At 41.8% G+C, this 13,627-nt stretch overlaps 1 protein-coding gene across 7 annotated transcripts in view; it reads left to right on the forward strand.

Annotated features, from left to right (window-relative positions):
* GAN (gigaxonin) overlaps window positions 1-13,627 on the forward strand; it is a 93,239-nt gene that overhangs the window by 26,763 nt on the left and 52,849 nt on the right. For 5 of the 7 annotated variants that reach the window (XR_016391039.1, XR_016391038.1, XR_016391036.1 and 2 more), the window contains exons 2-5: window positions 5,408-5,522; window positions 7,618-7,968; window positions 10,142-10,359; window positions 10,579-10,700. Coding sequence is in view for 3 of the 7 variants with exons in the window: in XM_089903340.1 (XP_089759466.1) it covers window positions 5,408-5,522; window positions 7,618-7,968; window positions 10,142-10,359; window positions 10,579-10,700 (806 nt within the window). In the remaining 4 variants the exon portion in view is untranslated. Of the gene's footprint in view, window positions 1-2; window positions 191-5,407; window positions 5,523-7,617; window positions 7,969-10,141; window positions 10,360-10,578; window positions 10,701-13,627 lie in introns of all 7 variants that reach the window. The other 2 variants (XM_089903341.1, XM_030761066.2) reach the window with 2 other exon arrangements.

Raw genomic sequence — 13,627 nt, forward strand, 5'->3', positions numbered from 1 at the left:
AGGGCAGTGAGGGCGGAGATGGAGCCTGGGGCAGGGCAGGTGAAGGGGAGCCACTGCCAGGCCGGCATTCGAACAGCTCCTAAGAAGATGGCAGGAATTGGACATGCGCAGACGGCATGAGGGAGAGATCAGAAGTGGGACCGAAAGATGGGAAGCTTGGGATCTGAATTTAAACCGTAATCAAAATAAGGTTTTATAATTTAACCCTCAGATACTTAGAGACTTCAAGAGTACAATGATTCATTTTTCATGGGCTTTAAAAAGGGTCAGACTTTATGGATCTGAAATGGTCAATGCTCATATTTAAAGGAGTCTTTTTTTCTGTCCTCTTAGCCATTGTCTGTACCCTGCCATCTGCTGAAAGAAAACCATACTCTTTAAAAGGAAACATTTTTCATTGTGAAAACATGAGATAGTACAGTTGATCCATGAACAACGTGGGTTTGAACTGTACAGATCCACTTATGCACGGGTGTTTTTCAATATTGCACGGGTTTACTTATACACAGATTAATTGGGAAAAAAATCCACGTATAAGTGGACCCATACAGTTCAAATCCATGTTTTTCAAGGGTCAGCTGTACACGATCTATGGTTGGTTGAGTCTGTGGGTGAGGATACGGGGGGCGGACTACTGGACTTGCGCATCTGCAGACTTTGGTATCCGTGTGGGTCCTGGAATCAGTCCCTCGAGGATACCAAGAGATGACTGTATAGTCATCTTTTTAAAAAAAAATCCAGTCGCATGGCTGAAAAATAAAAAGGGGACACACTGCATGGTCTCTTTGTAACCCCTTTCCCCGTCAGCCTGGTCCCCCTCCTCCTGCACTGTCCACAGCCCATGGGCAGGCACAGCCAGCTCTTGTTTGAACAACTTGAATTCTAGGTGGTGCCCCTCTATCTGAACACGTTTTAGAGCTACTGCCTTTAAATAGGGGCAAGACTCTGTCTGTATCTAGTCAGGAGAAAGAAACCACATAGTAATTTGAACAAGGAGAGTTTAATATAAAGAATTTTTAACTGCAGCAAGAGATAGAATAATAAGGGATTGGCTACTAAGAAGTAAACTCTAAAAATTAAAGGAGTAGCTGGTGTACCCAGGGCTGAGATCCAGACTTTATTGGACGGCACACAGCCACAGCTCACCTCATGGCAGAGAAGCCACACTGGTGGAATTTGCTTGAAATCAGCCCTCTGGAACTTGCCAGAAATCTGTCCTTTAAGGTGTCTGGGAAAGCTGTTCACAGGGAGGTGTCTCCCCAGAAACAGTTGACTGCAAAACTGCCTCTGGGAGTTCCAGGGAAAGCTGCAGGGTGCTGCTGGCAGCTGTGCACTGCGGGAGCCTATCCAGCTGCAGAACCAGAGCCCGGCAGCAAAACTCTCTCCTCCTGCAGTGTCTTTCCAGCACCCTCCACTGAGAAGCTTAACATCGTACCAGTTAATGCAGAAAAACTGTTGGAAAGGCTCAGAGCCATTTTCACAGAGCATGCAAAGAGGGTGGACTTGGAGCTGAGAGGCAATATGTTGATAACCAGCACGGTGACTAAGAAATACAAATAGTCATGACATCCTGAGTGAAACATTCCTGGAGGACGTGTCTGCATATGATAGATTTCAGAGCCAAATATTAATGATTTAGGTGTTATTCTTACTACTTACGTTATTTTTCTCTCTTGACTGAGAATTGACTGAAGTTTTTTTGTTCACTTTTAGTAAAAGCGTCAGTCATATAGGTACACCTAGGGTGCAGCAAGCAGAAAAGAAATGCCTTTTGAGTAAAATTATTAGTTCTATAGAAACTGTAGAGGTAGGAATAGCAGATACAGAATATAGGGGGGAAACAAAGTTGACTAAAACATATGTTATATATTCCATCAGTTTTGCCCTCCTAAGGCCTGCTGAGGCATCCTGCTGTACCAGAATGAACCAGCTTTCCTTCTGCTGGTGCAGAGCTGTTACCCTAGGGTCATTCTTCACCATTCCTTTCCCTGCTTTTCTGTGTTGGATCATGTCTTTTTTTAGTCCAGAATCTTCCTCTTTGTTGGGGCAGTTTTTTCCAACAGCATTTTGAGAAGGGCTGCATGGAAGATCAATTATTTTGAGAGTTTGTATAGCTGAAAATGTCTATTCTGTCCTGATATTTGATGAGTAGTTTGGCTGGCTATAAAAATCTAGGTTGAAAATAATTTTCCTTCAGAATTTTGAAGTCATTTCCACACTGCTATTAAAGTTCCATTTGGAAGTACGAAGCCGTTCTGATACCCATTCCTTTCTGTGTTACCTGTTTTTCTTTCTGGAAGCTTATACGAATTTTTCTGTTTCCAGTATTCTGAAGTATCATGATGACATGCCTCGGAAAGACGTATTTTTATCCCCTGTTATGAGCATTTACTTGACAATATTCTGGGGTTTTTTTGTTTTTTTTTTTTTGGCATGGGCATTCCTGTTTTTCAGATGTTCAACCTTCTGGACTGATCTTCCAGTTTTCTTACCTTGTGTCTCCTATTTTCTACCTTTGTCTTTTTTGCTTTCTTGGCAGACTTGAGGTCTACAAGTTCTACGATTTGAAGTCTACAAGTCTATGACTTCTACAAATTTTAATTTTGACATTACATTAAAAAAAAATTTTTTTTTGTAGTCTTTAAAATGTTGTTGTTGTTGTTCTCTGAATGTTCCCTTTTAGAGCATCCTATTCTTGTTTCACGAGCACAACATCCTCTCTTTTCTCTCTGGGAATGTTAATGAGAGGTTTTCTTTTTTCCTTGACTTTTCATCTTGCGTGAGATCTGTACTTCCTCCAAGTTGACTTTTTTTCTGCTGGTTTTGGTTTCTGTCTTTCTTCTTTGTTAGGCATCTACTGAGTTACTCAGTTTTAAGAGTGGGGCTCTAAAGCAGAGTTTCTTAACCCACGTGCCCCCCCCCAAAAATATGTCATAATGTGTGAAGATAATGATGGTGTCAGCCCTCCAAGTGGCAGGGCAGCATCTGGGGAGGCTGAATCCCCCTGGCCCTGCACACAGCCTCATCTGTTTACCCCAGGGTCATATTACATTTTCTGTGTGTGGTGTGAAGTGAAGAAGTTTCAGAAGTGCTCGCCACAGTGTGTGGGAAGCTCAGAGCCCATAGGTTGGCTTAGTGACAGTGGGTTTCATTGTTGCATGGTCCATCTGGGTCATTTTCTTGAGGCAGATCTGTGCCCATGTCTTTAGACCTTTGCTTTGGGGCTCATCAAATCCTCCAGAAGAGTCATCAGGTTCTCACCTGGAGGATGTAGGTCTGGCTTTCAGTAATTTTAGGAGCAAAATTGAGAAAAAAGACTGCTGATCTCAGCATTCAATATGTAGACACTCTCTTGACTCTCTCAGTTTTTGGTGCAGTGCACCTACCCTCAGATGTGCCTGCTACCCCCCTGTCTAGAGACGCCCCCTCCATCTCACACTCTCCAGAGCACGTCACTTATCTTCCACTGGAGCTGGGGAGCCTTACTAAACAGGGCAGAGGAGTCGTGTATCTATGTGGAGCAAGGATCTGGGAACTCACCTATTTCCTAAGACTTTGTCAGTCTCTTCTTCTGTAATTAGCTCATCCTTCACCCCTCCTTCCACAGCTTCCTCATCCTACCAATTCCGAGCCTTGGGGGGGGTAATTAATTGCAACTTAGGTTGTGTCTGAGCTTCCCTTGCTGCTAAATTAGGAATATCTTTTAGATCTTGGGTAAAGTACCTGTTCTTAAACAAGGCACAAAAAGTGTTGACTGTGAAAAATTATTCTTCACATTGTTCATCACCTTAAAAAAAAGTGTCAAGTCTGCCAAAGGTTTGATATCAAGAAGATAACAAAAAATGCCTACACCTCAATATGAGGAGGGTGATTAGCTCAATTAAAAATGAGGCTTGAGGGACTTCCCTGGTGGCGCAGTGGTTAAGAATCTGCCTGCCAGTGCAGAGGACACGGGTTCGAGCTCTGGTCCGGGAAGATCCCACATGCGTCGGAGCTACTAAGCCTGTGTGCCACAACTACTGAGCCTGCACTCTAGAGCCCGCGAGCCACAACTACTGAGCCCTTGTGCCACAACTACTGAAGCCCGCGCACCTAGAGCCCATGCTCTGCAACAAGAGAAGCCACCACGATGAGAAGCCTGCACACTGCAGCGAAGAATAGCCCCTGCTCGCTGCAACTAGAGAAATCCCACGTGCAGCAAGACCCAACGCAGCCATAAATAAATAAATGAATGAATGAATGAATAAAAAGGAGAGAGACTGGACATGTGTTTCACAGAAGAGGAAACACAGGGGGCTACAGACCTTTGAAGAGCTGTTTAGCACCTGGGTAATGAGGGGAAGGCAGGTCACAACCACCACCGGAGACCATACTTTGCTCACTGGATCGTGCATTGGAGGATTAGGAAGTGGGACAGAGATAAATGTCATAGACTTTGTGGGTCCACACATCCCCTTACATATACCAGATGAGGCTAAAAACTGCTCCAGCTACTTTGGAGAATAATTGAGTATTAGCTCATACTTTGGAGAAGAAAGTAGCTTAATTCTACTCCCAGGGATACACCCAAGAGAAATTCTTTTGCGTATCACAAAAGGAGACATATACAAGGATAGTCATAGCAGTACTGTTCACAATACCAAAAACCTGGAGCCCCAGCCCAGGGGCTCATCAACAGGAACGTGGCATACTATACAGCAGAAAGAGCAAAAGAACGCGTGTGATATGCAGCAAGATGAATGACTCAGCAATATAATGTTAAATGAAAAAGTTAGCCCCAGAAGATTACAGACAGCGTGAAACACTTTTATAAAATTAAAAACTTAAAATTATATATATACATTGATTATCAATAAATCTATATATGTTATAGGTTATATATATTTCATGGATACAAAAATAAAAAAAGCAAGAGAAAATTGAATATAGGTGGGATTTAGGATAATAGTTACTTCAGATGGGGAAGCAGAGGAATGAATTGGTGGCGAGGACCATTTGGTTAGAAGCAGGTTATCGTCAAGGTCCTAGGTTTTGTTTTGGGTGGTAGGTTTGTGGGGTCCTTGTTACATTACTGAAAATAATTGGATAATTAAATACAGGGGAAAAAAAATAAGCCTAAAGGGCCTAGGGTTCCCAAGGTGAAGTAGAGCTCCTTGCTCACATGGACCTTAGCGCTTTGGTTGTCTGTTTTGTTTGTTTTTTTTAAGAGGTAGCACTCTGAACCCTGGAACAAATGCTTTGTAGTTAAAAGTCATAAAAAATATGTTGCTCTAAAGTTAACGATATGTTTTAGGTGTGATTCATATATGGATACGTATCATGTACTTTATAGAGTATTTAGTGCATAAATGTTTCTAGCTATTTCTGTTCTTTCATAGAAATTTTACATGTTTTTTCCCTTTCTTAGGACAAAGTTAAACTATAATCCTCCAAAAGATGATGGATCAACCTATAAGATTGAACTTGAAGGGATATCGGTAATGGTTATGAGAGAGATCCTGGATTACATCTTCAGTGGGCAGGTATGATGAGACACAGAGGAAGGAGGACTGAGTAGAGGCTCCTCAAGCTCAGGGTGAGGGTCTCCTTCATCCACTCTGTGACCGAGCAACACCGCCATCTCCATCTTCTGTCACTGTGTGCTTGACTTGGGTCTCCTCCTGGACATGGCACCCAAGGGTGTTCTTCCGGGGCTCTGCCCTTGAAGGAAAAGCAGACTAAGCAAGATCTTACCCAAATCCCAGGTTTTGTTTCTACCGTCCTGAGCTCCACCTTCCAGTCTGAGACGTGAGGAACATGGGATGCTCCCTTCACTGCTGTCTTTTTGTTTTTTAAATCTTAATTCCAGTCTTGCTTTGTACCCACACTATCGGGAAACTCGTTCTGTCTCCACAGCATGGACTTGGGAGCCTCCTTGGGCGGTGGGGATTATTTTGTAGAAATAAAGACTTCGAGATTCACACCAGTGACAGGCACGTGCATCGTACTCATGATGCCTCCGTCCTGTTGCCTCAGGAGGACCAACATCCCTGTTCCCCCACATTCTTTCTTTCTGATTTCCCTTTAGTCTCTGTACCCATTTATATTTCTGGGGACTTCATGAAAGCCAAGGAAGAAAGCGATCAGTGGCTAGTGGTCCTTTCCCTTTCTTTGCCCTCCTCCACCCCACTACTCCCCTGTTTATGTGATTTAAAGTGTATAGCATGAGGACTCTTAAGGATAATCTTGGGTGTGAATTAGGAAGAAGTTCATGTGCCTCACATCTCATTACGCAAGAGTACGTTTTATCTTTACTCCTTTTGAGGGCTCATGTCCTGCTCTCTCCTTTATTCCTTCTTCCTCATTCTTCTTTTAATTTTCCTTTTGTAAAGGCTCTGTCTCCTACATAAGTATTCTGAGTGTACTGCTTACTTTCTCTAAATATGTTCATTCTGTCCAGAGTCAAACTCGGTGATCGTCATCCTCTTTGAAGTTTTTTTATTTCACTTCATGATGTTATCACTTTCTCTTTTCTCTGAACACTGGGTGGTGGGTGTGTGGAAATAAGGTTATGTGTATGATTATTAAAAATAAATGAATTTAAACCAGTTTGGGGACAGCCCTTAAAATACTGGCAGTGCTCTTTAGCATCACAAAACCAGGCTTAGGTCCAAACTCTTATCTAACTTGTAAAGTCAGTTCAGTGGCAGTTATAACAAGTTAGAGGAGTGTATTCATGTTCAGGCTTGCATTGGAAATTTGAAACCTTATTTATCTATGGTACAGAATGTGCAAATTGTGGTAAAATGTTTCTTGCTGCACTTCACTGTGAAATCTCTCCTTAACGCTTCCTAATGGAGGATAAATACACATTCTTTCGGAGAGTCTGGACCGTTCGTGATTGTGACAGTATTTTAGGGGCCTGTTTCTTGATGTTGCCTTACTGTTGCATAGAAAAACTGTGAAGTGGGTGGAGGAAGAAGCATCAGTCAAGAAATTGAAGAAAATTAAGGGGAAGTAAATGTTCACAATGATTTAAAAAAAAAAAATCTTAGGGATTTATTCCAGAAAGTAGCTTTGAGACCAAATTGTATCTTTTGCACCAAGTGCAATGTTTGGTGTTCAGAATGAGGCCCCTCGGGCAGTGTGGCTCTCCCTCTCTTCAAGGGTCCGTGTGGTATCTTCCACGTACCATTTGGCAAAGAAGTGAACTTAATGTATTTGGAGGCAGGATTTTCATTAGTTCAGGGGCTAGCATTTAAAGAAATCGCCTTCAGTTTACCATAGAATGTGGAACTTGCCATTTCCTAAGCATTTCAGTCATTTGAGGTTTTTCTCTAAGTATAGAAGCGAGCCCCATGGACGGTTCACCATGGCAGGGATATTGGTGGTTCATCTCGGTAAAGGAAGGGAAGAGCTGGGAAAAGTTAATCAGCTGTGCGCTGCCTATGTTGTCCGCAGGTGCCTTGGTGCCCTCGGACTATTCTTGAAAACAAAGCTGAACCGTATGAAATTGCTCGTTTTCAATCATCTTTGACCTCTACAAATGGAGCTTTCATATGGTCCAGCCTGATAGATTAGTGGTTGCGTTCTAAATATATACATTCAAACATAGACTATCTATGATCATTCTTACAGATCCGGCTGAGCGAAGATACCATCCAAGATGTTGTGCAGGCAGCAGACCTGCTCCTGCTGACGGATCTTAAAACTCTCTGCTGTGAGTTCTTAGAAGGCTGCATTGCCGCCGAGAACTGCATCGGAATCCGAGACTTTGCACTCCACTACTGCCTGCACCACGTCCATTACCTGGCCACAGAATACCTGGAGACTCACTTCCGAGATGTCAGCAGCACAGAGGAATTCCTAGAACTGAGTCCTCAAAAGCTTAAAGAAGTGATTTCTCTTGAGAAGTTAAACGTTGGCAATGAGCGATATGTATTTGAAGCAGTCATCCGATGGATAGCACATGACACAGAAATAAGAAAGGTACCCGTACTTTATAGCGTGCTCTGACTTTGCCTTTTCACTTACTTATTCATTTGTTTGTTTATTTTTAATCCAAATTCTAGATGTTTTATTTTTCTCCTCCAACTTGAAAAACTGACAAGGTTGTGATCTAAACCATAACCTGGAAAACATCTTCCTATAGCCTCACTAAAGCAGTTGGTTGTTCAGACGAGTCTACCAAAGTCCATGTAACTCATCATATAGCAATGAAAATAGTAATACTTACAAGTCACATGATATCCTTTGAATGTTGCTATTAAGGGGAAAGGGATTTCAAGCTAAGCTGGAGAGTATAGAAATGCACCCTATACTCCTCATCCTAGCTTTCAGCATCCTTCCCTCTGTGATGGGGGGCTAACCCCTACAGGGACTCTGATGCAGGAAGTGGGGTGAGAAAAGGGCACATGGAATTCTGGCAGAGGGCTGAATTCTGGCACTGGGCTCTCCCTGGAGTGACTGACACCACTGGAGGAGAAAGTGGGAGAGCATTCCGGAGCTTTCATGGCAATGAGGTTCCAAATAGGAAGGTTCTAGGAGTGACAGCCTAGGAAGGAAGGGTCTTAGAGAATATCAGGCTTGAGATCCACATTGTTAATACATTGGGGGAGGGAGCTTTCACCTTTAAATCACAAGGCTTTAAGTCTAATATTTATATACTAGAGCCTAGCTCCAGTTACTATATCAAAATCAAAATAAAGAAATATATTAGGTTTCAGAGTGGCTTTCAGAATGCATAATTGCATTGTTAATTTTTCTTAGTAACTCTTGGCTTACATTTTAATGATTATCTTGTAATTTTTAAATTTTCAGGCTCATGAGCATGTCCACTTAGAAACCACATTCGTAGCTTCAGCTCCTTAGTACAATTAGTGTTCTGTTTTCCCCATTGGTGGGGTAGATTGGGAAAGGGGATAGAAGAGTTTCCACCTTGCTGCCACCACTGAAGTATCTTCTCTCTGACCCTCTTCTTGCCTTAAAGTGATGAGGGCATATAAGATGGAACGGCTGCTGGGAAACAAGAGGCAGTTCCTCATCCTGTGGTTAATCTGAACTTGGTGCTGTAAGGACTGTTGGCTTTTATTACTCAGGGTATAAAAGAGTGTACCTTAAAATGACAATTTCAAAGCCCAGAAAAACTAGTCACCTTATGTACGTAGGGTGCTATAGTCAGTTGGTTCAAATCTGATGATTGAGTATGAAACGTATATCATTCAGGGACTTCCCTGGTGGTCCAGTGGTAAAGAATCTGCCTTCCACTGCAGGGGACATGGGTTCGATCCCTGGTCGGAGAACTATGATCCCACATGCCGCGGGGCAACTAAGTCCGCACACCACAAGTAGTGAGCTCGCGTGCCTCAATGAGAGAGCCCGCGTGCCACAAACTACAGAGAGAAAACCCTCACGCCACAACTGGAGAGAAGCCCACATGCCGCAACTAGAGAGAAACCCTAGCAGACTGCATACCGTAATGAAAAGATCCCTCATGCCTCAACAAAGAGCCCATGTGCTGCAGATAAGACCCGACGCAGCCAAAAAATAAATAAATAAATAAGGAAAATAAACAAGTAAAATGCATGAATATTTTTTTAAAAAGTATATCATTCACATTATACATGTTAGATAATTTTTAACAGTAATTACTGAAGAAATGATTATATAGTACTCAGGATTTTTTTTTTGAAATTTAGCTTTTTCAGATTTTCCTTGTAATGTTAATGTTGATACATGTTCATTATCTAGTTGACCATATTGTATCAAGCTGTTCCTGTATATGACGTTTCTATAAATGTGACGTAACTCACGGCACATCCAAGCATGTGAAATAAGGCAAATCATAGCAGGGTTCTTCTAAGTTTTCCTGTTGCTGTGGGAACCCTGTAGGGCATTAAAGAAAGCTGCTTAAAACTTCGCAGTGACACATCAAATATAAATCTGAAGTGATGGTTTTCTTTGAGTTAAACTTTTATTTATCAAGGCCAAGGGAAGTAGAAAGGAGAGGGGCCGTAAACACATGCAAGCAGTACTGACCCTTACCACTTGCCTGTTGATGATCTGACTGTCAATCATTTTAGTCTTCCAGGAGTGGGAAAACGCATATTCTAAGTGTACCACGCATGCTCCACTTTTCCTCCCCGTGCTTTCCGCCCTCCAGGTCCACATGAAGGATGTCATGTCAGCGCTGTGGGTTTCAGGGTTGGACTCGAGCTATTTACGGGAGCAGATGCTGAATGAGCCGTTAGTCCGAGAGATTGTCAAAGAGTGCAGCAACATCCCTCTGAGCCAGCCGCAGCAGGGGGAGGCCATGCTCGCCAGCTTCAAGCCCCGGGGCTACTCGGAGTGCATCGTGACCGTTGGCGGAGAGGAAAGAGTGTAAGCCTGGCTGTGAGCCCTTTGATGGGTGGTGGTGTGAGGGAAGAGAGATTTCCACGTAAACAGAAATCTATAACACGCTTCAGTATCTAAAGCCTAATAGCAATAGGTTTTTTTAAATGTTTGAAACATTCTTTAGCGTAGTAAAACTAGTCATAGTTACTATAAGCAGAAGTACATAAAACATATTAACTACTAATTAGTTATCTCTCGCCTTAGTTCACGGAAGCCAACAGCAGCGATGCGATGTATGTGCCCCCTTTATGACCCTAATCGGCAGCTGTGGATTGAACTGGCCCCTTTAAGCATGCCGAGAATCAACCACGGAGTCCTCTCAGCAGGTACCGTGCTGTCATCAAGTTTACCTAAACACAAGATCAAGTAATGTCATTTCAGAGTTGTGCAGAATGACTCAAAACCTTTTAAAGAAATAATTTTATTATCCCTCTGTGGTGACTTTTTCAGGGTGGCTCTAGCTTCCAAGACTATGGTAAGAAGAGTGTCTTCTCTCAGTCCTTATCGTTCCCAAATCTTAAATACGTAGCTGTTTTTAAGACGTCACTCGAGGAGCATTTTATTGGATGAGTTAACTGATAGAAGAGCAGAACTCAGTGACTCTTACCACCCGTTAGCTGGATGATCACACCTGAGGCGCAGGACTTCTTTGAGCCGTGATAGCCTCTCATCTTGGAAAGTTGTGCGGTGTAGAATCGCAACATGTAACTATATTCAAAATAAGAGTGTCATATAAAAGCAGGCATTTCATATGAAACTTGAGAAAATATTGCTTAACTTAGCTCTGGCTTAAAGTTGTTTTATGACAGGAAGTATGTTTTAGTTCACGTTTACAAGTTTGGAACGTTATTCAAAGCTTTCTCTCCAGGAGGTGATGGGGAAGGCTGTCCTTGCCGCCTTTCTCTTCACCTTGGATTTGCCTTGTTGGCTTCATCCTGCAAGTGCCATTTCACTTCATTCTAACTATTGTTAGCAGTTCTTCTTTTATAGTCTTTGCTTGCCCACAAACATTACCTTAAAATTTTTAAGCTATGCCACACTGTACCATATTTTAGATATGCCTAAAGCTGTGGGATAGAAATGGAATCGTAGGTTCCACAATTATTGAAGTTTTTGTCAATGATAATCAGCTGGATGGAGTGGTGTAGGCAACAGGTTGTGGGTCTGATTTCTCTGTTCCTTCTTAAAATTAGTTTCCTTAAGTTGTCCTACCATAATGTGTATACATGTGCATAATTTTCACACATGCACACCTACCACAAAGGTTCCTATATCACTGATTTTCAGATTTCCTAGAGAGGTTGTTGTTTCAGAAACTTGAAACAGTGAGGAGAGGAATTGTGCCCAGTTGTATTCATTGAAGTTGTGAAATGACTGAGTAGTTCCTATTTGTCCAGCTCGTTCTGTGTTTCTTCTTTTCTTGCCTTTTTTCAAAAAATTGATTGACTTTTTTGTCATTCGGTTTTTTCCCTCTCTACCAGGTTAGAAGTTATATTCTATGTCTATATTCCTTTGAAGGTCACTTTATGTTTGTTTTGTTTTTTTAATATTTACTTATTTATTTATTTGGTTACATTGGGTCTTAGTTGTGGCAGGTAGGTTTCTTGGTTGCTGCTCACAGGCTCCTTGGTTGCCGCTCGCCAGCTCCTTAGTCGTGGCACACATGTGAGATCTAGTTCCCTGACCAGGGATCGAACCCGGACCCCCTGCATTGGGAGTGTGGAGTCTTAACCACTGCTCCACCAGGGAAGTCCCCTGAAGGTCACTTTTGAATCCACAGCCTGTAGTGTTAACAAAGTCTAGTAGTATAAATAGTACATTTATACTCTTTATTTTTTCACATTCCATAGTCTTACAGTATTAAAACACATGGTTATTTATAAGTAACTATTTACATATATATGTTTATCTGTTTTATACACATATCTGTAGATAGTGTTCATTTAGATTTATCCACATATTTACCACTTTCTTTGTTTTTCCCTCTTACTCCACAAACTTTCCATCTAGGACCATTTTCCTTCTCTCTGAAGTTCATCCTTTTGAATTTCCTTTAATGTGGGTCTAGTGGTAGCAAACTCTTAGATCTGTTTGTCTAAAGATGTCATTATTTTGCCTTCATCCTTAAAGGATATTTTTGCTGGGTATAGAATTTTAGGTTGGCATCTATTATTGAAGATGTTTTTCCACTGACTTCTGTCATTCCTGTTGTTAAGTCAGTTGTCAGATCTAAAGTTCTGCCTTTTCTCTGGGCTGTATTTAAGATCTTCTTGTTGTCTTGATTTTTCTGCCATTTCACTGTAGTGTGCTTAGGCAACATTTTATTTGAAATTTTACCATATTTGGAGACTGTTGGGCATCTTGACTCTGTAGCTTGGCCTTTCATCAAATCTGGAAACTTCTTGTTTGTTATGTCTTCATATGTCATCCTTGTTCCTTCTCCTCTGTCTCTCTGCTTTTGGAAGTCAGATCAAACATGGCTAGACCTTTCTACTCCAGCCCCTGCCTTCTATCTTCTTTTTGTTTTCTTTTTCATCTTTTTGCTTCTCCATGTTGCTCTGTGATTTCTTTTGATTTATCTTGCACTTAATGAATTCTCTCTTTAACTGTGATGGATCTGCCATTAAATCCATCCATTGAATTTTTTATTTAATCTGTTTTTATCTTTTTTTCCCTAGAAATGCTCTGTAATTTTTTTTCAAATCTACTATGTCACTTCTCTTCTTCTAGAGTTACCTTCACATTTGTCTTTTTTAAAACATAGTGAGCATTGTTATTTTATTGTCTTTCTGATTACTCCAATATTTGAAATTTGGAATCTTTGCAAGACTACTCCCTATTGTCTGCTTCTGCTGTTTCTTCTTAATAGAGTCTGGTTTCTTTGTATACCTGAGTATCTTTGGCTTAGTGCCAAAGATTGTTTTATTAAAAATTATTTGTAGGGGGCTTCGCTGGTGGCGCAGGGAGAGTCCGCCTGCCGATGCAGGGGACATGGGTTTGTGCCCCGGTCCGGGAGGAACCCACATGCCGTGGAGCGTGAGCCTGGGCCCGTGAGCCATGGCCGCTGAGCCTGCGCGTCTGGAGCCTGTGCTCCGCAACGGGAGAGGCCACAACAGTGAGAGGCCCGCGTACCGCAAAAAAAAAAAAAAGAAAAAAAATTATTTGTAGGGATAATGTGATGTTTTAAAATCTTAGAATGTTAGAATCTAAAACTTAGATAAACATACTTTTTTCCATAGAACTTTTGTGGTTT

The sequence above is a fragment of the Delphinapterus leucas genome, chromosome 20 (assembly GCF_059928025.1).
Source record: "Delphinapterus leucas isolate spDelLeu-1000000601 "Yukka" chromosome 20, BTC_Dleu_Yukka2, whole genome shotgun sequence".
NCBI lineage: Eukaryota > Metazoa > Chordata > Mammalia > Artiodactyla > Monodontidae > Delphinapterus > Delphinapterus leucas.